The sequence below is a fragment of the Capra hircus genome, chromosome 1 (genome assembly GCF_001704415.2).
Source record: "Capra hircus breed San Clemente chromosome 1, ASM170441v1, whole genome shotgun sequence".
Classification (NCBI taxonomy): domain Eukaryota; kingdom Metazoa; phylum Chordata; class Mammalia; order Artiodactyla; family Bovidae; genus Capra; species Capra hircus.
Genome location: NC_030808.1, coordinates 148,538,881 through 148,566,787, shown reverse-complemented (window position 1 = coordinate 148,566,787; position 27,907 = coordinate 148,538,881). Strand labels below are relative to the sequence as shown.

The 27,907-nt window shown below is 47.7% G+C and overlaps 1 protein-coding gene across 1 annotated transcript; it reads right to left on the bottom strand.

The window, feature by feature from the left end:
• Positions 1-27,815, bottom strand: CHAF1B (chromatin assembly factor 1 subunit B). The gene is made up of 14 exons (XM_018052761.1): positions 27,748-27,815; positions 26,934-27,163; positions 25,620-25,752; positions 24,807-24,924; positions 23,702-23,805; positions 19,383-19,479; positions 17,228-17,312; positions 15,821-15,914; positions 6,910-6,979; positions 6,718-6,809; positions 3,570-3,717; positions 2,368-2,799; positions 1,649-1,743; positions 1-781 (listed from the first exon to the last, which is right to left on the bottom strand). The coding sequence occupies exons 2-14, from the start codon at positions 27,057-27,059 to the stop codon at positions 681-683; spliced, it is 1,695 nt and encodes a 564-aa protein (XP_017908250.1). The 5' UTR covers positions 27,060-27,163; positions 27,748-27,815; the 3' UTR covers positions 1-680.

The window sequence follows — 27,907 nt, the reverse complement described above, 5'->3', positions numbered from 1 at the left end:
TAACATAAAAAAAAGATTTTTAAAAGGAAATATGCTGAAACAGTAGCAAGGGTTTCCTTCCACTCCATTTCCTTCGGAGATGGGTGATTTCCACCTCCAACCCCGGTTTTCCCCCTAATTCACTCTAGTTTACTATCTTTCTAAAAACAGCATTATTACCTTTAAAATCTGAAAGCAAACATAACAAACTTCCAAAAGTTAATTAACTATTTAGAAGCTGAGTTGATCAAATAACCCAACACACTAAAACCCAATGGAATAAACCTTCTCAAAGTACTGACTCCTCTAATTCCGGCTGTAGGAGAGTCCACCGTCAAGTGTCTGCGTTTTCATACAAATATTCCGAGGCAGGAGTCACTCATTTTCACATCAGGGAACACTGAAAGTAAAAGGCGCTTAGTCGTATCCAAGTCTTTGCGACCCCACGGACGATACAGGGCTCCCATCTCAGAAACTCAAGAAAATGAAAATGCAATCTATTAAGATGTTCGCATCTTCGAGGTAAAAACAAATCCTAAATACAAGAGGCGGCATATCTCTGGAGAAGACCAGGCCACGTGTATCTTCCATTGGAGAAATCCACTTCCGACGGACGGCGCTGCTCTCAGCTGCCTTCAGGCCCACCTCTCGCTGGCATCCGCGGGCCCCAGAGCTAGCCACCTTCAGGCACAGGACAGGTCTCATCGAGGGTCCGTGACTCGGGGTCCTTCTCCATGCTCACCAAGTCGGGGCCGCTTCAGTTCCGGGGGGCTGACCTGAGGGTCTGCAGGCGTCTCTGAGGCTGAAACACACACAAGGTTGGTGGGTGAGTGAAGACGTCTCTAAGTTAAGAGCTGAAGTTTACGAGATAAATTTCGTGTCCAGACAAAGGAACTGGACTGCCTGGCCTGGTCCTTCGTGGATCTGAGGGGGAGATCTCACCCAGTGGTTTGCAGCCAGGGGTGGCCGTGCCCCTCGAGGGGCAGTGGGCAGAGTCTGGTGACACTGCAGATGTCACGAGGAGGGGGAAGGGATGACAGCGCCCAGGGGTGCTGCTATGCCGCCTGCATCCACAGGACAGCCCCACAGCGAGGACTGATGCCCACAGCACCAGCAGGGCCGAACTGAGAACCAGCTCTACACCATCTCCCCGCCTCAGGTTTAAACGACAAGCCTGGTAAGATGCATCCTTTTTTAAAGCCAGATTTTATTTACTTTTATTTATATGACTGTGTGGGATCTCAGTGGAGACACACAAGATCTAGTTCCCCAACCAGGGACTGAACCCAGGCCCCCTGCATTGGGAGAGTGGAGTCTTAGCCACTGGACCACTAGGGAAGTCCCAAGATGCATCCTTGATTTCTCGGAAGTGACTTAAAGTCACGTGGTGTTCATTTCCGAAAGAGACAGTATTCTCATTAATTATATTAGACAGTGTCGCTTGAAAGTGAAAGTATTAACTCACTCAGTCGTGTCTCTTTCTGACCCCATGGACTGCAGCCCACCAGGCTCCTCTGTCCAGCAGATTTTCTGGGCAACAATACTGGAGAGGGTGGACATTCCCTTCTCCAGGGGATCTTCCTGACCCAGGGATCAAACCTGGGTCTCCCGCATTGCAGACAGATTCTTTACCAGCTGAGCCACCAGGGAAGCCCGCAGCGTCACTCACCTGATGGAATTTCCTCTGTGGAAGGGCTGGAAGTTATAGGGGTTGATATGGAGTTCAGTGGAGAATCTGTCTTTAAGGGTATTAAGTTTATTCTCCTGGATTAAAAAGAGAAGTAAAAGGTCGTGAGCGTCACAGAGGTTGACTGTATATGGTACCAAGGTTCCTAGGAAAAATAGGTATGAGGTGACCTCATTCGAGGCACTGAATACTATGTCAATGTGCCTCCTTACTTAGTAACTAAGGATCATGCACTCAGTTAAATCGTCACATAAATAATAGTCAACCAGCCATCTAAAAACTTCAAAATCCATGCTTTGTTAATTTCCAATGACACACTAACCACCCTGCTAGATGCTTCAAATTAAGACTATCAGACATGGCTTCCAGTATGGAAGCTCTAAGACACGGATGGTTCTTTTTAAAAAAAAATCCACAGTCTCAATTCTCAACAGTTACTTTTTAAAAATTCTAACTGCAAGAAGCTCACAAGAAATTAAGGGGGGAACTTTAATATCAAAAAGACTTCAAACATTATCCTACTCCCCTCCCCCACCAGAAGCAAGGTGGACGGAGGTCTGAGCAAGACCAGGGCCCCTCGGACGTCAGGAAACGCTTCTCTGGCCACCGTGTGGGAGCTCCACAGCACAAGGCGGGGGGCTTTCAGCTCATGCTGTTTTCCCAACTGCAAGGACGCGTTCTTTCTGCGTCTGAGCGCTCACCGGGGTGCGGGCTTGCTCCAGGCCTGCAGGGTGTTCAGGGTGACCCTCCGGGACGGCTGGGCCTTGGCGTTCTGGCCGCTGGGCTGAAGGGGCTTCTCCTTGGGGGGCCCTGCTGGGGAGCCTCTGGCACCAAGCGCGACCGCGGGGGTGTCCTTGGCCGCTGGGGGGCCCGGAGACTGTTTCGCCTGCGGGGGGGTGGTGGAGGGGCTGCTGGGGTCCTGGATTCTGCCGGTGGGGGTCCCCTCCCCCGGCCTGGGTCCTGGAGAAGACCCAGAGGGGGTCTGACCCTTGGTTTTCTTCGCTGTATCGGGAGTTCGCACGCTCAGAACCGGCTTCTCTTTCAGGGGGATTCCCAGCTCATCTTTCTCGAACGTCACAAAGGAGCAATAACCATCCGTGGAAGAGATGGCCAGGAAGGCCCCATCGCTGGACCTTCGTTCCCAAAACAGAAGCAGAAGGGAGGAAGTTTACCAAACGCTGTTGGCCACTCTAGGCACGCTCATCACCAGGCAGGAAAACAGAAGTGTGAGCACCGTCCCCAGCTTTGTTTGAAGACAAGAGTCATTGTGGGGAAGGGGCCCGGCTGAGAAGGGGTTTGTGTGACCCCTTCCCTGCCCCCCATTCCACCCGCCTCGAGCTTCTCAGGGCCCCAGCACCTCTGCCTCGTCATGAACTTCACCAGGGAATCAAGGTGAGACGGCCTCCTCTCGCCCACCAAGATCAAAAGAGGACTAAAAGAAGATCAAGAGTTACAAAGAGCAAGAACCGGGTGGCGGGTGGCGAGGCCCAGGCTGGGCCCCAGCGGGCAGGAGAGATGGAGGAAGGTGCCCGGGGTGCTAAGAACCCCAAGCAGGAAGGCCAGGGCAGTGATATCCCCGGACGGGCCCACTTCCGGGGCCCCCTGTGTGTCTGGGCTTCCTTCCTCCTGGGGACCTGGCAAGTCCCCAGATGACCAGGGAGTCCAGGCGTCTTCCTCTCAGTTTATGAGAATGAGAAGAATCCACAGGGTGATCCGTGTGGCATCAATACCCACCAAGGTGACCACCAGAAGCAGTACTGTAGCAAGTGAGACACAGCTTTCCTTTTAAAGTTAATACTTTTTTTCAAAAAAAAAAAAAAAAAAAAAGCTGGTAAATAAGAGCCAACCAAGCCAACTACAGGGCTACCCCAGGGGAAGGTATGCGTCCTCACTGTCCACTCACCAGGAAATATCACTCAGGGTGTGGTAATGGATGTTGGACACGTAGCCGAATGGGAACAGCTGCTGGGTGTCGTACAGAAGCACCGAGTCCTCGGAAGCCACGGCGAACACCAGGCGGTACGGCAGGCTTATCAGCTCCATGCCCGGTTCTGGTGATGGGTGAACACAGGGGCAGAGAAGGTCAAACAAGCCAAGCTCTCAGAGCAAACACATCTCCACCCGACCCCCACCAAGCCCCGCCCCTGGGGACGTTAAGTGACATAATTTCACAAAAGACTGGTTTGCTGTATGCCTTACAGAATTCAGTTTTGTCTTACTTTATATATGAATATCAGAATCCAGGGCTTCCCAGGTGGCTCAGATAGTAAACAATCTGCCTGCAGTGTGGGAGACCCGGGTTCGATCTCTGGGTTGGGAAGATCCCCTGGAAAACAGCAACCCACTCCAGTATTCTTGCCTGTAGAATCCCATGGACAGTGGAGCCCAGTGGGCTACAGTCCATGGGGTCACAAAGAGTTGGAGGTGACTGAGTGACTAACACACACCTAAGAATCAAGGAGAACCATGCATGAACCAATGAGGACACCATATTCTGATCTGAGACTCACGGGCACCTGAGATCCGAAGAGAAGGGAAGGAAGATGTGTGGATGAGGCAAGTCACCCTGGGGTCAGCGCCTGACGAGGAAAAGTCAGGGTCACATAGAAACGCCTTATCAAGGGATGTTTTCATGCTGTCTGCGCTGTGCTAAGTTGCTCAGTCGTGGCCGACTTTTTGCGACCCCATGGACTGTAGCCCGCCAGACTGCTCTGTCCTTGGGGATTCTCCAGGCAAGAATAGTGGAGTGGGTTCCCATTTCCTATTCCAGGGGATCTTCCCAACCCAGGGATTGAACTCAGGTCTCCCGCACTGCAGGTGGATTGTTTACCAGCTGAGCCACCAGGGAAACCCAGGAATACTGGAGTGGGTGGCCTATCCCTTCTCCAGAGGATCTTTCCGACCCAGGAATCGAACCGAGATGTCCTGCATTGCAGGCAGATTCTTTACCAGCTGAGCTAGCAGGAAAGTCATTCAAGGAGAGGTTTAGAAAGTTGAAAACAGCTTCTGCATCTAGCCTTGGAGGAACAGGGACCAACTGACCCTTCCCCTGAAAGAAGTGAAATACCTGGCAGAACACTGAAACCAGGGTCCGGGGGACACTGTCCACGAGCCCATGGAGGACAGCAATCTCACAGAGACGGGAAGCAAGAGACCCGAGCCCCGCCACCGCCCCGCCTTCTGCCTGGAGTTTCCAGGCCCTGCAAAGGTGGAGAAAACCCAGGCGGCGCCCAGCAGACGCCCAGAGCTGAGAACCAAGAGGCTTGGTGGAGCGTGCGGCGGCGGGGGCAGACAGACAGCTGTGGGGGCCTCCCGAGTGTTCAGCCGACGCTGGCAATACATGCATGTGAGAAAACTATGGGCAAGAAAGAGCCATCCCTAAGAAGGCCAGCAATCAGACAGACAATCCACAGGATGGGAGGAAGTATCTGCAACTGATGCTATGGACAAGGGCTTCATTTCCAAAATACACAAACAGCTCATGCAACTCAACAACAACAACAACAAAACAACCCTATCCAAAAATGGCCAGGAGACCTAAATAGACATTTCTGCAAAGAAGGCATACAGATGGCCCATATGAAAAGATGCTCAGCATCACTAATTACTAAAGAAATGCAAATCTAAACTACAGTGAGGCACCACCTCACACTGGTCAGAGCGGCCATCATTAAAAAGTCTATAGACAACAAATGCTGGAGCCAGGAAGCACAGCCAAACTTAAAAAAAAAAAAAAAAAAGGAATGAAAATACATCTGCATCCACTAAAGTAAAATCCCCACAATGTCTAATAAAAAATTATCAGGCACGCCAAGAAGCAGAAAAATATCCATAATGAAGAGAAAAAAGTCAATCAAAACCAACCCTTTGTACACAAAGCCATTAAAAGAGTTGTTTTAAAAACTGTAGTCCACGTGTTCTAGACGCAAGAGGAAAGCAGATATGCGTAAGGAAGAGCCAGCTTGAACTCTGGAGATGAGAACCACACTGTCACAGGGCACTGAATGGCACCAAGGGCAGGCGACAGAGAAGAAAAGGTACGTGAACTCAAAATACGGCTGCAGAAACCATCCAAAATCAAACACTGGCGGGCGGGGGCGGAGCTGGGGGAGCCGAGTGAACAGAGCCTCAGCAAGCCGTGGGGGCTTCAAGCAGCCGGACACACGTGTGGCTGGAGCCCCTGAAGAAGGGGGAGAGAGAAGGTGACAGCACAAAGTCTCTGAAGAAGTAACTGGCCAAGTTCCCCATATCTGGGGCTTTCCCAGAGGTCTAGTGCCTAAGATTCCGTGCTCCCAACACAGGCGGCCTGGGGTTCAATCCCTGGTCAGCAAACTAGCTCCCTCATGCCATAACTAAAGATCCCGCACCCACAACTAAGACTGGGTGAAGTTGCTCAGTCGTGTCCGACTCTTTGCGACCCCATGGACAGTAGCCTATCAGGCTCCTCCGTCCATGGGATTCTCCAGGCAAGAACACTGGAGTGGGTTGCCATTTCCTTCCCCAGGGGATCTTTCCGACCCAGGGATCAGACCCAGGTCTCCAGCATTGCAGGCAGATGCTTTACCATCTGAGTCACCAGGGAAGCCGCTGATCAGGTACAACCAAATAAATAAATATATATATTTTTAAAAGCTCCTCTAATTTGATGGAAACTAAACTTGTAGATCTAAGCCAGTCAATGAACCCCAAGCACAGGAAACACAAAGAAAACTGCGGCAGGCACACTGTGATAGGACTACTTAAAGCCACGGACAAACAGAAAAATCTTAAAAGCAGCCAGTGGAGGGAAAACAGTTACACAGAAATCCAGTTCATGTATCAGTTTTACTGCACAGGAAACTGATGATGAATGATAGTTGACCAAGCAGCAGAGAGACAAAGCTACTACTTTCATTCCTTTACAGTTGCTTGTAGCAAAAGAAAGTGTATCCTAGACAATGCGTAGGCTGACACGTGATTTTGATAACGTCAATCTTTGCTCCTAAGACTGGTCAAATGGAACTAACCCCCATACTCACCTCTTCCCTCCCCACCCCGGTCACTTAACACACCTGCTTCTGGCACTGGCCTCAGCTCGAAGTAGACGGGGCAGCAGCGGACAGCAAGCGTCGCCTTCGCGGGACACGGGAGGTGGGCAATGGGCCTGAAAGATGAATTGAGGTTTTGCAAAAAGGCACCGTCACTTAACAAAAGCAATAAAAAAAGAAGGGGTAAACGTTTCATATATTTCTTTAATTGCCTACCTTTTAAGATTTTTCCTGGAGAATACGTAAGTCGTGTTCGTTACATTTTCACCGGATTCCACGCACCCAGCTGGAGAAGGAGAGGAAGGCAAGGCCTGTGTTATTATCAGACTGTTCACCAACAGAGATGCAAGAGCTTCAGTTCTGTTTTATATAAGATTCCCCAGAAAGATTATTTCCCGGACAATGTTTGATGACTAAGGACAAATGCAAACATTTCGTCCCTGTCTGGGCTCAGCCCTTACTGCGGTTCTAGCCACCTGTCACCCCTCTGAGTGTCACCTCCCAAAAGGCTCAGCAGCCTGGGAGCCCCTACCAGGCCTGCGCAGGAAGAACAGAAAGCAGGGATCCTGGCCTCAGCGACCTCTGCCTGGGAATCCAGCCAATCCCTGTGGTGACCAGACCCTGTGATCAGACCCTCAGCTTGCTGTCCCCTCTCCCCCTGATTCTGACCTCAGGTGCCACCCAAAGGCTGAGACTTGGGCTTCTTTAATCTGCCTGATGGTACCCTGAGGCTGCCAGGAGACCAGCCCTCTGCTGACATCTCCAGCCCCTGCAGAAGCTGCCTTTGCCCTGGGGAGCAGTCCACATCTGAGAGCTCACTGCAGGCTATACTCAAAACCAGGTCAGACCCTATTGGAGAATGCCAGTCACACACAGCTACTCTTGGGAACATCTCCGTGTTTTATACTAACATTTCCACACACCTATACAACCACACAGTCTTCCACATGACCATTCCATACCCCAGGGGAGGGCAGCAGACAGAGCCAGTGTCTCCCTACCCTCTCCCGCTCACCCATCCTTCCATCCCCAAATAATCCATCTTAACAAACCATTGGGTCATTGCTAATTTCCTCCATGCTCACATAATCATCGGGCTTCCCTGGTGGCTGAGAGGTTAAAGCATCTGCCTCCAGTGCGGGAAACCTGCGTTCTATCCCTGGATCGGGAAGATCCCCTGGAGAAAGAAATGGCAACCCACTCCAGTATTCTTGCCTGGAGAATCCCATGGACAGAGGAGCTTGGTAGGCTACAGTCCATGGGGTCACAAAGAGTCAGACATGACTGAGGGACTTCACTTTCACAAAATCATCACAACCAGTTATAACTCAACTGCAGGTACATTATACAGTGGCTTTTTAAAATCTGTTTTACAAAATGGGATATTATTCACACTTGTGCTCATTACCAGCATGGCACCAATGGATCCTTTCTTTAGTAGCTGCCTACTGTGCACTGGTATGAAAATACCGCAATTCATCCTCTCTAAGTGAGTATTGCTTTTTTTTTTTTTAACAACTACAAACCATGTTTGCAATAAACATGCTTGGACATATACCCTATGTACTGTTTTCATTTTTTAATGAAGTGAATCTCAGATGACTCAGCAAAGCCGATGTGCTGATCGGTTACCAGACTGCTTTCCAGAAAGGCTCTGATAATCCACTCCCTCCAGCAATAGCCACACCCACACCCTTCAGCCATAGGTATTTTCAGTTTTTCCGTGTGAAATGAATACAGCCATACCTAACTTATATCAAGATAACTGGCACTACCTTGACTGTTTTTGGGTTTCTGAACATTCTCCTGTGTGTGCTGATATCACCCAAAGATCTGCTTTTCCACAAACTGCCTTTTGTATTTGGCTCTCATTTCTCTCTTCCAGATTTTTTCCCTTTGTTTTTTTGTTCTTCTTGCCAATTGGCAGAGTGCTCACATACGATATCATTTAGCACTTTCTTTCCTGTTCCATGAACACTATTTTCCAGCTCCATCATATGACTACTGATACTGTCTACTGCATTTCTTGCCTGTAGGCAAGCTCTACATTCTACAGCCAAGTAGTTCTATCATTTAAGAGCTTCTGGGTCTCCAGTCTTTTGCTTGGTCTTCCCCAGTCCTAGAAAGGCCTTCTAGATTTTCTTGTAAGAGTTTTACATTTTCATGTTTGATATTTAAGTACGGAGTTCACCTGAGATTTATTTTTATACATAAGCTAGGAGTCCAGTTTCATTTCCTTCCATACATCTGGACATTCCAGCATTCTTCACTCACTAACCCCTTCTTCCCACTGAAATACCCTCAGGTTACCTACTAAATTTCCTTTTATCCCAAGATCTATTTCTGGATTCTGCTCTGGTCCACTGATCTATATGCTTATTCCTATACCAATACGGGTAGAGAGGAGCCTGGTGGGCTGGTCCATAGGGTGGCAGAGTCGGACACGACTGAAGTGACTGAACACCCATACCAATACCATACTATTTGGTAACAGTTATTATTGTTCAGTCACTCAGTTCTGTCCAACTCTTTGTGACTCCACAGACAGCAGCACACCAGAATTCCCTGTTGTTCTTCAATATCTCCCTGAGTTTGCTCAAACTCATGTCCATTGAGTTGGTGATGCCACCCAACCATCTCATTCTCTATCATCCCCTTCTCCTCCTGTCTTCAATCTTTCCCAAGATCAGGGTCTTTTCCAATGAGTCGGCTCTTAGCATCAGGTGGCCAAAGTATTGGAACTTCAGCTTTCGCATCAGTCCTTCCAATGGATATTCAGGATTGATTTCCTTTAGGATTGACTGGTTTGATCTCCTTGCAGTCCAAGGGACTCTCAAGTGTCTTCTCCAACATCACAGTTGAAAAGCATCAAGTCTTAACCACTCAGCTTTCTTTATGGTCCAACTCTCACATCCATACGTGACTACTGGAAAAAACCATAGCTTTGACTAGACAGACCTTTGCCGGCAAAGTACTACCTCTGCTTTTTAATGTGCTGTCTAGGTTAGTCATAGCTTTTCTTCCAAGGAGTAAGTGTCTTTTAATTTCCTGGCTGCAGTGATCGTTCACGGTGATTTTGGAGCCCAGAAAAATAAAGCCTGTCACTGTTTCCATTGTTTCTCCAACTATTTGCCATGAAGTGATAGAACCGGATGCCATGATTTTCATTTTTTAAATGTTGAGTTTTAAGCCAGCTTTCTCTCTCTTCTCTTTCACCTTCATCAAGAGGCCCTTTAGTTTCTCTTCGCTTTCTGCCATAAGGCTGGTGTGATCTGCATATCTGAGGTTATTGATATTTTTCCTGGCAATCTTGATTCCAGCTTGAACTTCATCCAGCCCAGCATTTCACATGACGTTCAGTTCAGTTCAGTCCAGTTGCTCAGTCGTGTCTGACTCTTTGTGACCCCATGAATCGCAGCACGCCAGGCCTCCCTGTCCATCACCATCTCCCAAAGTTCACCCAAACTCATGTCCATTGAGTCCGTGATGCCATCCAGCCATCCCATCCTCGGTGGTCCCCTTCTCCTACTGCCCCCAATCCCTCCCAGCATCAGAGTCTTTGCCAATGAGTCAACTCTTCGCATGAGGTGGCCAAAGTACTGGAGTTTCAGCTTCAGCATTATTCCCTCCAAAGAAATCCCAGGGTTGATCTCCTTCAGAAAGGACTGGTTGGATCTCCTCGCAGTCCAAGGGACTCTCAAGAGTCTTCTCCAACACCACAGTTCAAAAGCATCAATTCTTCGGCACTCAGCCTTCTTCACAGTCTAACTCTCACATCCATACATGACCACAGGAAAAACCGTAGCCTTGACTAGACGGACCCTAATCGGCAAAGTAATGTCCCTGCTTTTGAATATGCTATCTAGGTTGGTCATAACTTTTCTTCCAAGGAGTAAGCGTCTTTTAATTTCATGGCTGCAGTCACCATCTGTGGTGATTTTGGAGGCCCCAAAAATAAAGTCTGACATTTTTTCCACTGTTTCCCCATCTATTTCCCATGAAGTGATGGGACCAGATGCCATGATCTTCGTTTTCTGAATGTTGAGCTTTAGGCCAACTTTTTCACTCTCTTTCACTTTCATCAAGAGGCTTTTTAGCTCCTCTTCACCTTCTGCCATAAGGATGGTGTCATCTGCATATCTGAGGTTCTTGATATTTCTCCCGGCAATCTTGATTCCAGCTTGTGTTTCTTCCAGTCCAGCATTTCTCATGATGTACTCTGCATAAAAGTTAAATAAGCAAGGTGACAATATACAGCCTTGATGTATTCCTTTTCCTATCTGGAACCAGTCTGTTGTTCCACGTCCAGTTCTAACTGTTGCTTCCTGACCTGAATACAGATTTCTCAAGAGGCAGGTTAGGTGGTCTGGTATTCCCATCTCTTTCAGAATTTTCCACAGTTTATTGTGATCCACACAGTCAAAGGCTTTGGCATAGTCAACAAAGCAGAAATAGATGTTTCTCTGGAACTCTCTTCCTTTTCCCATGATCCAGCGGATGTTGGCAATTTGATCTCTGATTCCTCTGCCTTTTCTAAAACCAGCTTGAACATCAGGAAGTTCACAGTTCACGTATTGCTGAAGGCTGGCTTGGAGAATTTTGAGCATTACTTTACTAGCATGTGAGATGAGAGCAATTGTGCGGTAGTTTGAGCATTCTTTGGCGTTGCCTTTTTTTGGGATTGGAATGAAAACTGCCCTTTTCCAGTCCTGTGGCCACTGCTGAGTTTTCCAAATTTGTTGGCATATTGAGTGCAGCACTTTCACAGCATCATCTTTCAGGATTTGAAATAGCTCAACTGGAATTCCATCACCTCCACTAGCTTTGTTCGTTGTGATGCTTTCTAAGGCCCACTTGACTTCATATTCCAGGATGTCTGGCTCTATATTAGTGATCACATCATCATGATTATCTGGGTGGTGAAGATCTTTTTTGTATAGTTCTTCCATGTATTCTAGCCACCTCTTGTTAATATCTTCTGCTTCTGTTAGGTCCATGCCATTTCTGTCCTTTATCGAGCCCATCTTTGCATGAAATGTTCCCTTGGTAGCTCTAATTTTCTTGAAGAGATCTCTGGTCTTTCCCATTCTGTAGTTTTCCTTGATTTCTTTGCATTGATCGCTGAAGAAGGCTTTCTTATCTCTTCTTGCTATTCTTTGGAACTCTGCATTCAGATGCCTATATCTTTCCTTTTCTCCTTTGCTTTTTGCCTCTCTCCTTTTCACAGCTATTTGTAAGGCCTCCCCAGAAAGCCATTTTGCTTTTTTGCATTTCTTTTCCATGGGGATGGTCTTGATCCCTGTCTCCTGTACAATGTCACGAACCTCATCCCATAGTTCATCAGGCACTCTATCTATCAGATCTAGGCCCTTAAATCTATTTCTCACTTCCACTGTATAATCATAAGGGATTTGATTTAGGTCATACCTGAATGCTCTAGCGGTTTTCCCTACTTTCTTCAATTTAAGTCTGAATTTGGTAATGAGTTCATGATCTGAGCCACAGTCAACAAATACAAGACCAGGAGCTACCTGTGGCTCACATGATGTACTCTGCATATAAGTTAAATAAGCAAGGTGACAATATACAGCCTTGACGTACTCCTTTCCCAATTTGGAACCAGTCCATTGTTCTATGTCTGGTTCTAACTGTTGCTTCTTGACCTGCATAACAGGTTTTGTAGGAGGCAGGTAAGGTGGTCTTGTATTCCCATCTCTTTAAGAATATTCCAGTTTGGTGTGATCCACACAGTCAAAGGCTTTGGCGTAGTCAGTGAAGCAAATGTTTTTCTGGAATCCTTTTGCCTTTTCTATGATCCAGTGGATGTTGGCAATTTGATCACTGGTTCCTCTGCCTTTTCTAAATCCAACTTGAACATCTGGAATTTCTTGTTTCATGTATTGTTGAAGCCTAGGTTGGATAATTTTGAGCATTACTTTGCTAGGGTGTGAGATGAGTGCAACTGTATGGTAGTTTGAATATTCTTTGGCATTGTCCTCATTTGGGATTGGAATGAAAACTGACCTTTTCCAGTCCTGTGGCCAATGCTGTTTTCCAAATTTGCTGGCCTATTGAGCACAGCACTTTCACAGCATCATCTTTTAGGATTTGAAATAGCTCAACTGGAATTCTATCACCACCACTAGCTTTGTTCATAGGGATGTTTCCTAAGGCCCACTTGACTTCACATTCTAGGATGTCTGGCTCTAGGTGAGTGATCACACCATTGTGGTTATCTGGGTCATGAAGATATTTTTTTGTATAGTTCTTCTGTGTATTCTTGCCACCTCTTCTTAATATCTTCTGCTTCTGTTAGGTCCATACTGTTTCTGTCTATTGTACCCTTGTTTGTGTGAAATGTTTCCTTGGTATCTCTAATTTTCTTGAAAAGATCTCTAGGTTTTCCCATTCTGTTGTTTTCTCTATTTCTTTGCATTGTTCACTGAGGAAGGCTTTCTTATCTCTCCTTGCTATTCTTTGGAACTCTTCAGGTGGGTATATTTTTCAGCATTCAAATGGATATATCTTTCCTTTTCTCCTTTGCCTTTCACTTCTCTTCTTTCTCAACTACTTGTAAGTCTTCCTCAGACAAACATTTTGCCTTTTTGCATTTCTTTTTCTTGGTGATGGTTTTGATCACCACCTCTTGTACAATGTTACAAACCTCCATCCATAGTTCTTCAGGCACTATATCATATCTAATCCCTTGAATCTATTTCTTACTTCCACTGTATAATCGTAAGGGATGGGATTTAGGTCATACTTGAATGGCCCAGTGGTTTTCCCTACTTTTTTCATTTTAAGTCTGACTTTGACAATAAGGAGTTCATGATCTGAGAGACAGTCAGCTTCCAGTCTTGTTTTTTCTGACTGTATAGAGCTTCTCCATCTTCAGCTGCAAAGAATATAATCCATCTGATTTCAGTATTAACCATCTGGTGATGCCCATGTTTACAGTCTTTTCTTGTATTGCTGGGAAGAGAGTGTTTGCTATGACCAGTGCATTCTCTTGGCAAAACTCCGTTAGCCTTTGTCCTGCTTCATTTTGTATCCCAAGATCAAACTTGCCTGTCTCCAGGTTGTCTCTCGACTTCCTACTTTTGCATTCCAGTCCCCTATGATGAAAAGCACATCTTTTTTTTGCATTATAAAATCTCTGACATTCAGACAAACAGATGCTTGCTCAAGCGTTATTCTTCTTTCGTAAGTGCTACTGCTCAGTCATGTTTGACTCTTTGTGACCCCATAGACTGTAACCTGCCAGGCTCCTCTGTGCATGGAATTTTCCAGGCAAGAATACTGGAGTGGGTTGCCATTTCCTTCTCCAGGGGATCTTCTGGACTCCCTGGATGAGAGGACTCCCAGGATTGAACCTGCATCTCCTGCATTGCAGGTAGATTCTTTACCACTGAGCCACATGGGAAGCTGGTTGCATTATTCTTTGCATTTACTCTACTAAACAAACCTGAGATGTCATCCAATTAAAAAAACAAAAAACCAAAAGAACCAACCAAAAAACCCTAAACGGGATCCTTAAGGGAACCCTTAAATGGAAAACAATGAGTATGTTAATTTTTAGAACACAAAATATCTATTTGTTCAGAACTTGTTTTATAACCATCAATAAGACCTTCTAGTCTTCTTCACCAAGGCTCTGTGCCTTATTAAATTTTTTCCTATGTAGTCCCATGTCTTCTGGACTTTGTACTATTATGAATGGAACAACTGTCCTTTTCACATTTCTAAGTACTTATTCTAGTGTAGCAGATAAAGAATTTATGTATTTTTACAATATTTAGCCACCTTATCAAATTCTTTTTTGATTCTGATAGTATTTTTTTTAATCTCTTGGATTTTCTAGAAACATAACCCTATCACATTTTCTTTCTTCTTTTCCAATCTCTGTCATTACATTTCCTGCATTTATTAACACCACTGAGAATCATTAACAGTGACAGCAGATACCCATCGGGTATTTGATTTGAACTGAAAATGTCTTTAGAGCTGCCATTAAGAAAAAGGATTTGATACTGAGTTTAGTAAGTAACTTTTAATTTACTTAAGCAATTATTTGCTCTTGGTCCTGGGACCACCCCCAAGCCAATGTCATTCCCACATGTTCTCTGTTGTCCTTTTATAGTCTAATCCACACGTCTGTGTGATTCACACACTCCTGGGGGCCCCCACTCAGCCTGGCTGGAACACGTAGTGGCAAACCTGACCTGCGCCCTCCTGTTTGGTGGAGCCCTGGTTCACATCACTGAATCACACACAGGATGGTGCCCAAGCAGTGGAGAGCAGGGGTCTCTGAGACCACGCTGGCCATAGCACTGTCCTCGCTGATTCTGCTAGGCTCACCCTCTCGCCCTCCTGCAGACAACGAGCCTGACATGTCCTCGCTGATTCTGCTGACCTGTCAGACTTCACCACTACACACCCACAAGTTATTCCAACCCGACTTGTCTGTGTCTAGACCCTGTCACAACAGGATGCTTCACTCAGAATAAACATGATAAGGGCACTTTCTCATTAGTTTTAGAACTATGACCTCGGTATATATGTCTAGGGAAAAGGAATTTGTTAAAATTTTTTTTAAAATTGAATTTATCTAAGAGAATACATTTATCACTCTAGTCTAGTGGCTCACAAACTTGTCTGTGTGTTAATACCACTGGGGATCTTTCTGAAATTGCAAAACCCAGACCACACACTCCAAACCAGTTAAAATACAATCTCTCGGGGGGTGGGACCCAAGTACCAGGACTTTCAGAAGCTCCCTGGAGGTTTTGGAAGGGCTTCCCAGGTGGCGCTAGTGGTAAAGAGCCCATCTGCCAATGGAGGAGACCTAAGAGACGTGGGTTCAATCCCTGGGTCAGGAAGATCCCTTGGAGGGCATGGCAACCCACTCCAGTATTCTTGCCTGGAGAATCCTGTGGACAGAGGGGTCTGGTGGGCTACAGTCCATGGGGTTGCAAAGAGTCAGACACAACTGAAGCGTGTGTGGACGGGTTGGGACCACTGGTTTCATCAGAATTCCCTGAGCTGCAAAAAGCATCCCAGAATGAGGAGCCCAGACCCCAGCACTGCTGCCCTCCTGCCCTCAAATCCAAAGCTTCGTGAAACACACCTGGTGTGAGAAGCAAAGATCCATCAGGAGTGAAACTCAGTCTACGGAAGAACGACTTCATGCTATCATCGTGGAACATCCGATAACTTCTCGCCTGCAGCACACGAAATTTACATGTCATCCTGAATCTTCACATTCACAATAAAGGCTTACCAATTCCTACCTCTTCACTACATATTGTCATCTATTACTGACATAATAATAGGTATGAAATTGTAACACATTACAAATCAAATAATCACACAGGACTGCAAAGGCCATCAGTCTTGAACTCATCTCCCATTGTTGGTAAGGAAAGCTCTGTGTGTGTGTGTGTGTGTGTGTGTGTATCTACGTGTTTGAAAGTGAAAGTGTAAAGCTGTTCAATTGTGTCCAACTCTGTGACCCGCCAGGCTCTTCTGTCCCTGGGACTCCCCGGGCAAGAATACTGGAGTGGGTCTGTGTGTTTGTGTGGTTCAACAATTATTAAATGCATATACCTCTGTAAGAACACACCATGCTGTGAGCAGTGCTTTGCCTGGGAAATGAGACTGGGAAAAGGCAGGAAGTTAACTAGGAGCCCTTTTGTTTGTCATCTGTGTGTATATATTTAGAATCTCCCACCAAATGAACCCTTTTTAAAAAGAAAATAGTAACCCCATCATCTTCCCAGACAACACTGCTTGAACACCTATGTGGAACAGTTTTTGCTGCCATGCACCTGACACTTTAGAAACACTAAGCATTTAATCCTCCAGACCCAGGCCAGCCCACAGCCCACTCTGCCTTATTAACCTGCTGCCCAGGACTGCTTTGCAGTCATCCCTCCTTTGGTCCAGTAACCACTTTGCTCCCTTTCAGCTCCTTGCCTGCCTTAGTATTCAGTCATCTGACATCTCAAGGACCAGGGTGCTACCTTTATTTGCTGCTTCTTCCCAAAGATCAGAACCCTTCCCATTCCTGGGTACCAGCCCAGTGGCCCACGTTGCCCCTCTACCTGCCTGGAAGGTGCTGGACCCACCTGCCCTCCTGTTGCCTAGGGCTGGGATATTCCTGGTCAGTGGTTCCTGACCCTCACTGCACCTCAGACCCCAGGGCCCTGGCTGTCTCCAGCCATGTGAAACATATCTCTGGGGGTGAGGCCCAGGCACCTGTACTTTTATGCTGCCCAGGTGACTCCATAGCTCATGCAGGACTGGAAACCCCTGAGATTCACCACCTACTCTTCCCCTGGCCCCCAGAGGTCCCCACTCCCACTCAGGTCAGCCCAGCACCCCCACACTGAGACTCGGCAGTCTGAGAGGAAGTCACACCATAGTTCAGGTGTCGGGGCCTGGCCGCCAGGGGCTTAGCCGCAAGATACAGAGGCGCTCATGACTTCCTGGGTCCCAACTTAAGCACAGGTGGGATGGAATGTCAATCCTGTACCTCTCCTTCGGCCCCCACTCCAGACAGCATCTTTGAGACGTTAAAAGCCACACGTTTCTTCTGCGTGCTGTACACCCTCAGGATCCTAAACAAAGAAGACAAGTCTGACCTATCTCTTCTATTAAGTGAATTACGTTTCACATAGAAACAATCTAATACCAGAAGTAAAGACTGCTTCAACAACTTGCGGCCTGTAAAACCACTGACCAAAGACTTTCACACTTAACTGAATGACACAGGCAAATATTAACAACTGAAAGGCTACCGCTAATGAAGGGGGGGAAATACGCCGTAATTTCACTTTTTTACGGAATGTTTCAACTTGTCAAGGGAGATGAACTTCGGGTCTTGGATGTGTGGCCCAGTGGCCATCTGCACAACTGTCATGAAGTTGATTTTGTGTGGAAGGGTCTTGGCCTCAGGGATTTGCAAGAATAAGGAAAACACTAGCAGGTAAACTGGTTGTTGGTAATTCATATTATTCCCCAAGCCGATCAGACTGTTTCACTCCTGAGTCTTGTATAAAACACATACACCAGGGGATTACCCTGGCAGTCCAGTGGTTATAACTCGGCCCTTCCACTGCAGAGGGCATGGGTTCAATCCCCGGTTGGGGAACTAAGATCCCACATGTCACTGGGGCAAAGCCAAAGAATTCGCCCACATATACCAGAAAATAAATGACATCTGGAATGTTATAGGAGATTCTATAAGAGATAAACACTAATTCTTCCTTAGTGTTTTCGTTCCAGGGTTATCTGAAATCCAGTTTGTTATACTTAAAAGTAGCTGTATGTGCTTAGTCACTCAGTTGTGTCTGACTCTGAGACCCCATCAGGCTCCTCTGTCCATGGAATTCTCCAGGCAAGAACATTGGAGTGGGTTGCCATTTTCTACCCCAGGGGATCTTCCCAACCCAGAGATTGAACCCGGGTTTCCTGTACTGCAGGCAGATTCTTAACCATTGGAGTCACCAGGGGAGGCACTTCTCAATTATGGCAGTAATAAACCTAACAAAAGACTTCATGGCTCTATACGCGCTATACTAAAAATGTCATTATATACTTTTTTTCTAGTGATAACTTTCAACCTAAAACAAATCTGCAAATGGCTAGAGCAGAACCATTATAAATCTGAGAAGAAAAGCTGAAGAGACTTGAAAAAGGACTATTATGACAGGTGAGCGATATGATTGGTACCTCTGTGTTTTTTTTTTTTTAAATTTAGCTACACCAGGTCTTTGTTGCAGCATGTAGGATCTAGTTCCCTGACCAGGAATTGAACCCAGGTCCCCTGCAGTGGGAGCACAGAGTCTTAACTACTGGACCACCAGGGAAATCCTCCTGGCTTTTTTTAAAAATTCTTTGTTTCAAGAACACAATTAAATTACTGTATTTAATTATACCAGTAAATACAGCAACAGGACCTCCTTGAAACAAGGAGGAAAACAAGATAAAATATCTTTTCAAATTAATTTAAATGGAGTTGTTAAAATCACTGTAGCAGTAAACACTAATCAAAAAAATGAAAAAAAATATCCAACCTTACCACTAGGTATGTCTTCTTTCCTAAGTCATATTTATAAAAGACTTTTTCTTTAAAAAAGTTCAGATTTAACTCAGAGCTATTTCTGCATTCATTCACCCATTCAATAAAGATTTATTAAGTACTAACTTTGTGTAAGGCTCTTGTCCTAATCTGTCTCCAATTTCTTACTCTGTTTTAAGAACGCTGCTGCTGCTAAGTCTCTTCAATTGTGTCCGACTCTGTGCGACCCCAGAGACGGCAGCCCACCAGGCTCCCCCGTCCCTGGGATTCTCCAGGCAAGAACACTGGAGTGGGTTGCCATTTCCTTCTCCAATGCATGAAAGTGAAAGGGAAGATGCTCAGTCGTATCCGATTCTTAGTGACCCCATGGACTGCAGCCCACCAGGCTCCTCCATCCATGGGATTCTCCAAGCAAGAGTGCTGGAGTAGGTTGCCATTGCCTTCTCCAGTTTTAAGCATAACAGTAAAATAAAATGCTTTTATGAAATCAGGAACAAAAGAATCAAAGCTAGATTGTGGTTTATATTGGTTAAGCTGTAATAAAAATATCTCTGAAGAAAATTTCAAGCTAACAGAGGTGAGGACAACTTGTCAAATACTAACTTACCTGTCACAGCTCAGGGTAGCAACATATTGACCCAAAGGATCCCAGGTTACTCCTTGTACGTAACTTTTATGTTCATTAAAAATTGAGATCTTCTGGCCTATGGATAAAGCATACAACACACTACTAATACCCACTAATGCACAAATGGTACAAACTACAATTTAAGTATTATTACTTTGCTGTTCCATCATTCAGCAGCGGGTGATTGAGCCTCTCTACCAAACCCCAAGTCAGGCTCTGGGGTCAAAGATAACCACGTGGTCCCCCCTCCCAGGGAGCTCAGAGCTCCCAGTGGCAGCTATGCACACACAGTCCCCTTGGAGAGCAAGCTGGACAGAAAGAATACGAGTGGCAGGGGCACGGGGAGGGGAGAACAGACCACCACTGGGCACGCACACTGACACCATGGGGAGGACGAGGGGCAGCCAAGGAAGCAGAGGGTGAGGGTGGAGAAGGTGTGAGCTCAGAGTTCAGGTCTCCAGGTTAGGCAGGACATAGGGGGCCAGCGGGGAGAGAAGGCAGCATTCTGAGCAAACCCACGGGGTGAAAGCCAGCTTGGTGTTCGGGGAAATGACAGGCAGCTGAGACTGCTGGTGTGTGCGACACCCTCGTGTGCGAGAGAAAGGTTCTAGGGGCTCACAGTGCAGCTCGGCGCAACGCTGAGCTGGGAAGTGACCTGCATGTCAAGGATGAAGCCGAGGGTTGAAGAGAGCACATACAGGAAGTGTCACTAGTCGGGAGGGGACAGGAGACCGGGTGAGAGCCAAGCGCCTGCCCCAGAGCAAGGCAGGCCCAGACGGGAAAGGGCTTTAGGGGAGAAACGTGGAGGATAAAACCAGTCACACACAAAGACGACCTGGAAGAAGTGAAGAGGGAGTTAGGAAGCCTTGGCCAGTCTTTGAGAAACAAAACCCTCTTCTGGAGGGAGCACTCTACACCTGGTCACTCACTCTGGCGACCTCCTCGCCTCTCACTCACTCAACCTTCTGCCAGGGGGCACCCGCTCCCCACACCCACCACTGCCCCCTAAAACCGCAGGCCCCAAGGTCACCAGGGACCTTCGTGTGCACACCACAGATGTCAGACTAACTGCGTCCCCCTCCCCTTCATGAGGCTCTTCCCTGGAAGTCTGCTGGGATTGAGGTGGCTGGGGATGAAGAAGCGGCTTCGGGAGATCTTTGGAGGTTTGTGGGGGAGGCTGCTGGGGAAACAGGGGTGGGATTGGACCTCACAAGCGAAAGGGGCAGGGACCTTGGGACCACCCACCCGCCCCCAAAGGCTGCTGGGGACGCATCTGCAGGGGCTTGGGGTGCAGCGTGCGGGTCTGTGACCAGCTGTGTTCAGCCCAGGACAAGGACCACAGCCGATCCTGGGCTGGGGTTTGTCTTGGTGGGGCAGGTGGATGAAGACGGTCTGTGTTTGTACATGATCCCCTTGGGAAACAAGCTGGACAGGGAAAATATGAGAGGCTGGAGGGGCCGACAGACCAGGAAGCAGAGGGCTCAGTGGACCGCAGGGCTCCTGGTAGGAAATGAGCAAGAAGCGGACGTGCTGAGGGACCAGGTGGAGATGTGCTGATGAGGGGCAGGCCGCCTGGCCCGAGGTGTCCCTGTCAGAGCTGTTGGAGGACAGGCCTTCAGAGATAGATGCCCAGCTCTGGGACAGTAGACAGCAGACAGGACAAGTGTGGACCAAGTGGGCATTCTTCTTCAAGGGTCATCTTGAAGATGATGACTTCAACTCTGGAGTCAAAATCACTGCAGATGGTAACTGCAGCCATGAAATTAAAAGACACTTGGCTCCTTGGAAGAAAAGTTATGACAAACCTAGACAGAATATTCAAAAGCAGAGACATTACTTTGCCAACAAAGGTCCATCTAGTCAAAGCTATGGTTTTTCCAGTGGTCATGTATGGATGTGAGAGTTGGACTATAAAGAAAGCTAAGCGCCGAACAATTGATGCTTTTGAGCTGTGGTGTTGGAGAAGACTCTTGCGAGTCCCTTAGACTGCAAGGAGATCCAACCAGTCCATCCTAAAGGAGATCAATCCTGAATATTCATTGGAAGGACTGATGTTGAAGCTGAAACCCCAATACTTTGGCACCTGATGTGAAGAACTGACTTATTTGAAAAGACCCTGATGCTGGGAAAGATTGAAGGTGGGAGGAAAAAGGGACAACAGAGGATGAGATGGTTAGATGGCTTCACTGGCTCAATGGACATGAGTCTGAATAAAGTGGGAGTTGGTGATGGATAGGGAGGCCTGGTCTGCTGCAGTCCGTGGGGTCACAAAGAGTAGGACAGAACTGAGCAACTGAACTGAACTGAAGGTGATGGGCAGGAGATGGAATCACAGCATGTGCAAATCCACAAATACAACAACTTACTGACTTTGAACAACCTTGCCCATGTTACACATTTAAAACAAAGGCTTACAATGAAGTCTCGATTTCCACACTCCTTAAAAACCGCTCCTCCCCCTGCCCCCTTCTCTGTTGTCCCAGGATCAGCATGCCACGTGCTAATAAGTAAAATCAGGTTGCTCTACTGCTCAAAGCCCTTTGGCAGCTCACGATCACACCTAGGATACAACCTGAGACCCGACCCGGGTGGCCGGGCCCACCACCACCCTCCAGCCTGGGGTCCTCCTTCCCCCTCCTGCTCCTGCAACCCTCGACTTCCTGTTGCCTGGACACAGCAAGCTGTTTTGGCCACAGGGCCTCCGCACCTGCTGTTCCCACAGGCAGGAACACTATTCCCCAAAACAATGCACACAGTCTTCATTCCCCAACTTCATTCCAGTCTCTTTTCAAACTCCACGTGTTCAGAGAAGGCTTTTTGATCACCCCACCACTCGCTGACCCCCTCGGGGCGCCATCACTTCCTAACATCAGATGGACGGTTGCGCACTTATTCACATCCTGCTAGAACGCGACCATCATATTTGGGTATTTTCCAGCACCTGCAAGAATGCCCAGCGGGCTGGCAGCGTTCAAGGTCATTACAACTGGTTTCAGAGGTGCTGGATGGAGTGTCTGCAGACACCAAAATATCAAGGTTTGGGAAAAAGAAGATGAGGATGCTGGTCACACCGGTCTTCCCCTTGGCTGAAATGTTTGGGACTGATTAGGGAGTGTGACACAGAGGAGGCAAGAGAAGCTGCTTCAGGGAACAGCATGGAACTATTAACACAAGAGAGGCTTTTGCAGTATGGATGGAAACCAGGCGGATGCAGCGCTGAGACCGCAGAGGATGCCAACAGCCACAGCCTGACCCCTGACCTGGGTATCTGGGCTGGTGGAGAATGACCAGATAAAGGAGAGGAGAGGAATAGGTTTGGGAGAAACCAAGCTTGACTGCAGGACTGTGGCGGGAAAAAGTTGTTAGGCATTGGCCACCACTGCTATTTTCAAACTGTAGTTAACTTCTCATGTGTTTACCTCCCATCTCCTCCCACACCCCTCCAAAACAGATTCTTTCAAAGCAATGAGGTATCCTTTGCTTTATTTGATGTCCTGAAATGTAAAGCTGACCATGAAGTGAAGTGAACTGAAAGTCGCTCAGTTGTGTCCGACTCTTTGTGACCCCAAAGACTATACAGTCCATGGAATTCTCCAGGCCTGAATACTGGGGTGGGTAGCCTTTCCCTTCTCCAGGGGGTCTTCCCACCCAGGGATTGAACCCAGGTCTCCCACATTGCGGGTGAGCCACCAGGGAAACCTGATCAAACCTACCGCTATATCGAGCAGGAAATGCCCCACTAATAAGGATGACTTGATAACCTTCCAAGATCCTCAGGTCTGTGAAGGCCGGGATCAGCCCTGTCCCTCCCCACCTGCTCCCCCGTCATGTCTGCACCCCCAGGCGTGTGGTGTCTACCTTGCTTTGGCATCAGCAACTCATGACTCATAACACCACTGCTAAACCTCATACATTCCAACTGCATCCCTGGCATACGGGGATAATCCCTAAGCTGTCCAGCTAAACTTCTGTTTCAGTCCGCTAAAGAAACTCTTCTGAAGCGTTTCATGGTTCGACTTTTCAGTCACTTGGAATATCGCTCCCCTAATAATGGGCTTTCCTGGTGGCTCAAGACAGCAAAGACCCTGCCTGAAACGCAGAAGACCTGGTTCCAGCCCTAGGTCGGGAAGATCCCCTGGAGGAGGAAATGGCAACCCACTTCAGTACTCTTGCCTGGGAAATTCCATGGGCAGAGGAGCCTGGCAGGCTATAGTACATGGGGTCGCAGAGAACTGGACATGACTGAACAACTAACACTTGCACTTTGCCCCCGACAATAGCAAAAACACATCAGCTACCTTTACTAACGTCCCACATGATGGCCGTGTTGTCCACAGAGGCAGAAGCCATTAAATTCCCGTCAGTTGCCCAGCAAATATCATACACGTCTTCTAAGTGGCCCCTAGAACCCAAAGAGGAAAAAGAAAAGAAAAAGCAATTCTTGTCTTGAGGAGAGAAAAAAAAAAAAGTCAAAAATTTAAAGGCAAACTCAGGGCCCACACAATGGGATTGTAGAATTCCCACTAGAGCTACATTAGCTATATAGCTATATTAGCTGTAGCTATAAACTACTACATTCAAGGATATTTGTATCTTTAAAATTGATTCAAGTTAACTAAAGAAAATTTTATAAGAGAAACTAGGGAACTCTATTTTAATGGCTTTTAATGGAAAATCCATTTTAATCCATATTTTTATCTTTTTAAGCCAGGGGTCCCCAATCCCTGGACTGCTACCAGCCTGTGGCCTGTTAGGAACTGGGCTAGCTGGCAGGAGGCTAGGAGGAGGCAGGAGGAGCTTCCTGTGTATTTAGAGCCACTCCCTGGCGATCACATTACTGCCTGAGCTCCGCCTCCTCTCAGGTCAGCAGTGGCTCTGGATTCTCACAGGGCCGTGAGTCCTACGGTGAGCCCTGTGGTGAACGGTGCTTGAGAGGGACCCAGGTGGCAGGCTCCTTGTGAGAATTTAATGCCTGATGATCTGAGGTGGAGCTCAGGCCATGAGGTGAGCTCTGGGGAGTGGCTCAGGGAGGAGGACCTCAGGAGACCATGATGAATCAACTGCCTGCATACTCTATCACTGAGCAGCAAGTGACAACTGTATAATTATTTCATTATATATTATAATATAATAATAATAACAACAGAAATAAGGTGCACAAAAAATGTAATGCACTTGAATCAGCCAGAAATCACCCCTCACCCCCAGTCTGTGGAAAAACTGTCTTCCACGAAACCTGTCCCTGGTGCCAAAAATATTGGGGGGCCGCTGTTTTAAACTATGCCTGCATTACTGTCTTGCACAAGTAAAAGTTTTAAGTGAGATATGAAAGTCTAAATGCCTATCAGCTGAATGCATTCAGGTCCTAAAGCTAACCCCTCTGCAGGTCCCTCCCAAGGTTACCTCAGGGTTTTTACGACAGTCCAATTCTCCTTGTTCAGCTGAGCCTCATCCTCATCCTGAAAAGCAACCTGTTCCGGCTCCTTGTTATCATTCACCTTCCAGAGCAGAATGACAGCATCTGCAGAGTGAGTCGATTAAACGCAAATCACGCTTTCCTGTGTGGCTTCTTCACTTCTGGATTTTTAGGACATTAAACAATATCTACAGACACTATGGCCATGAGGATTTACCTCTAAGAATTCGGGCAGGAACAGCAAGTTTCCCTTCTGAACAAAAGCTTTCTAATTTACTGTGTTCTTATATTGTGTTTTTCTGTATCAGATATTTTAAGCTCTATAATGGAAACCTGGGGGGTTTTTTTAGGGGGGTGCATACTGGGTGGCTTATGGGATCTTATTTCCTGACCAGCAATGGAACCAGGGCCCCCAGCAGTGGAAGCACAGGGTCCTAACCACTGGACCACTAGGGAATTCCCTCTATAATGGGAATTTTCAAATGTATACAAAAGTACAGAAACCGTTCACTGCAGCACTGTTTACAATAGCGAGGACATGGAAGCAACCTAAATGTCCATCAACAGAAGAATGGATAAAAAAGACGTGGTACATAAATGCAACGGAATATTACTTAGCTATAAAAAAGAATGAAATACTCCCCATAACATATCCCCATAACTCCCCTAAACTATCTAAATGACAGATTCGGAGGATCAAGCGACCTCTGAAATGAGAAAGTATATCTAGCTCAAATCTCAGTATTGGCTATGAGACATGTGTGTATCTGGTTTCTACAGATTTGAAGTAAAATACTCACCGTCCCCTCCTGATGCTAAAATTTCCCCATTTGGAGAAAAACGTACGACATTGACCGCTTTGGTATGACGAGCAAGATTGGACAAAAATTCAACGATGGCCTTTCCATCTGGTCCTTTTTCTACCTTCCAGATCTGTTGATACAAAAACACTCATTCAGAGAAACATGTAGTGAGCAGGCTTCATACTGCACCTACTAAAACAACCCTGCACTGATTTTCAGAAAGAAAATTTAGTTTCTCTTTTGAAACATAAGAGGAAGTAATTCCTATCTGAAATATAAACCTCCAGTGCCACTGCCTCCCACCTCTTTCTTGTGCAAACTCTTCCCCTAGAGGAAACTGGCTCAGGGTTCTGAAATAATAACATCACCACATCCAGTGACATCCGTCTATGTAACAGGACCCTAGGAAGAAAGTTGCTCGCTATTGCCTCATTGTTGACTCAAGATCCTGAAAATTTATCCATCTGGGCTAAATACACATATACATACACTTTGTCACTCAGTTGTGTCCGACTCTTTGAGACCCCCAGGCTCCTCTGTCCATGGGATTCTCTAGGCCAGAATACTGGAGTGGATTTGCCATTTCCTCTTCCAGGGGATCTTCCCCACCCAGGGATCCAACTGGCACCTCCTGCCTTTGGCAAGCAGATTCTTTACCGCTAGTGCACCTGGGAAGCCCCTGGGCTAGGTAACTTAGTACAATAATTTGTGATGATTGCCTGCAGTGTGCGTGCTCAGTCCTGTCCGACTCTTTGCAACCCCAGGCTCCTGTGTCCATGGGATTTCCCAGGGGAAAAAAATACTGCAGTGGGCTGCCATTTCCTCCTCCAGGGGGATCTTCCCGACTCAGGGATTGAACCTGCCTCTCAGGCATTGGCAGATTCTTTACCGCTGAGCCAGCCAGCTGGGTAGCCCTGCGTTTAACAGTCATTATAAAAACACAAGAGTGCCCTGCTCGGGAAAACCATCTAAGGCTTGGAATCTGCGATATCTGCTCACGTTTACCGATCCTGCACTTCATTCCTGACTCAAGTCGGAGATTCTGTCAGCAACCAAGGACATCTGTTTAGTCAATGGTGGGTTTTACTTCCAATTCTGGGGCTTTTGTCTGTGTAATCTGACGTGTTCAATATGTTGCTCCATTAAAAGCTCTGCCTATTATAATTTTATTTCAATTATCATAAAATTGGTTTAAATGTTAATGAAACAGTATACCTAAAAAAAAACAAAAAGCAAAAACACAAGAGTGGAGGGAGAATGCCACTTCAACGTTGCTTCCAGGGCCCTTCCCACTCCCCATGCCCCGCTTACCCTGACAGCCGTGTCCACCCCCGCGGAGGCCAGCCGGTGGATCCTCCCGGCGGCTCCATACTGGAAGTCCAGGCTGTACACCGGCTCCTTGTTGTGCCAGGCGATCTCGCAAGTGATGACTTTCATCCTCCGGAGTCTTCAAGGAGCGAAACACAGTTCCTCAGGGGGTGGTGCGTGGGGGTGGGGGTTGGGGTGCCCCCGTTGGTTCTCCAAAGACTGAGGAGAGAGAGCTGCAAATGGTTGGTGATGAGATCAATCTTCGAGCCAGGGACCAGGCACTGAACGCTCAAGCCTGAGCCAGGAGCCCTGCCGACCCTGGGAGAGGATGTCAGTGCGGCCCTCTGACGCAGCCCTCGCAGCTCCACCTTAAGTGGTTCGCGGAGTCCGCGGCTGTTTTCAGTTTATTCTCCGGGTACGTCCGGAAAAGCAACGAGGGACGGACACCCAGGGAGGGGAAAGCAAGGCCCGGGCCGGGCCAGGCCAAGCTGAGAGGGGGCGAGACCGGGTATCTGGGGGTGGGCGCCCGGGGGAGACGGCTACCGGGGGTGAGGGAGGGCAGGGGCCGCGGCGGAAGGGCTGCTCGGCAAGCCGACCGAGGCCGGGGAGGAGGGGGCAGCCGGGAAAGCCGGAACCGGACCTGACTGAGACCTGGTTGAGAGGAGGCCGCCGGGGGCGCTTCTCCTAAGCTCCCCCGGGTCCTCGCGGCTGGCCCTCGACGAGGGCCGCTCGCCACCCTCACCCGGCTCCTCACCCCTCACCCAGGCCCGGCCGGGAAAGCGCGGGGACGCCAGAGGCCGCGCGGGAAAAGCAGTACCTGCAGGGATGCGTTCAGGCCGCTGGGCCGCCAGCTCCCGCCGCCGCGCGCGCCGCTTCCCGCGCGCCGCAGGCCCCGCCTCCTGGTGGGCGCGGCACCGGGACTCCCCGCCTCCGAGTGGGCGGGGCTCTAGAGACTTTCCCCTCCTCGTAGGCGGGGC

Excerpts from the sequence above, each read along its gene's own strand:
- CHAF1B (XM_018052761.1), bottom strand. The coding sequence starts at position 27,059 with ATGAAAGTCATCACTTGCGAGATCGCCTGGCACAACAAGGAGCCGGTG. Across the intron at positions 25,753-26,933 it reads GGGTGGACACGGCTGTCAGG|ATCTGGAAGGTAGAAAAAGG; the intron begins GTAAGCGGGGCA and ends TTGTATCAACAG. Across the intron at positions 23,806-24,806 it reads ACTGTCGTAAAAACCCTGAG|GGGCCACTTAGAAGACGTGT; the intron begins GTAACCTTGGGA and ends TTTGGGTTCTAG.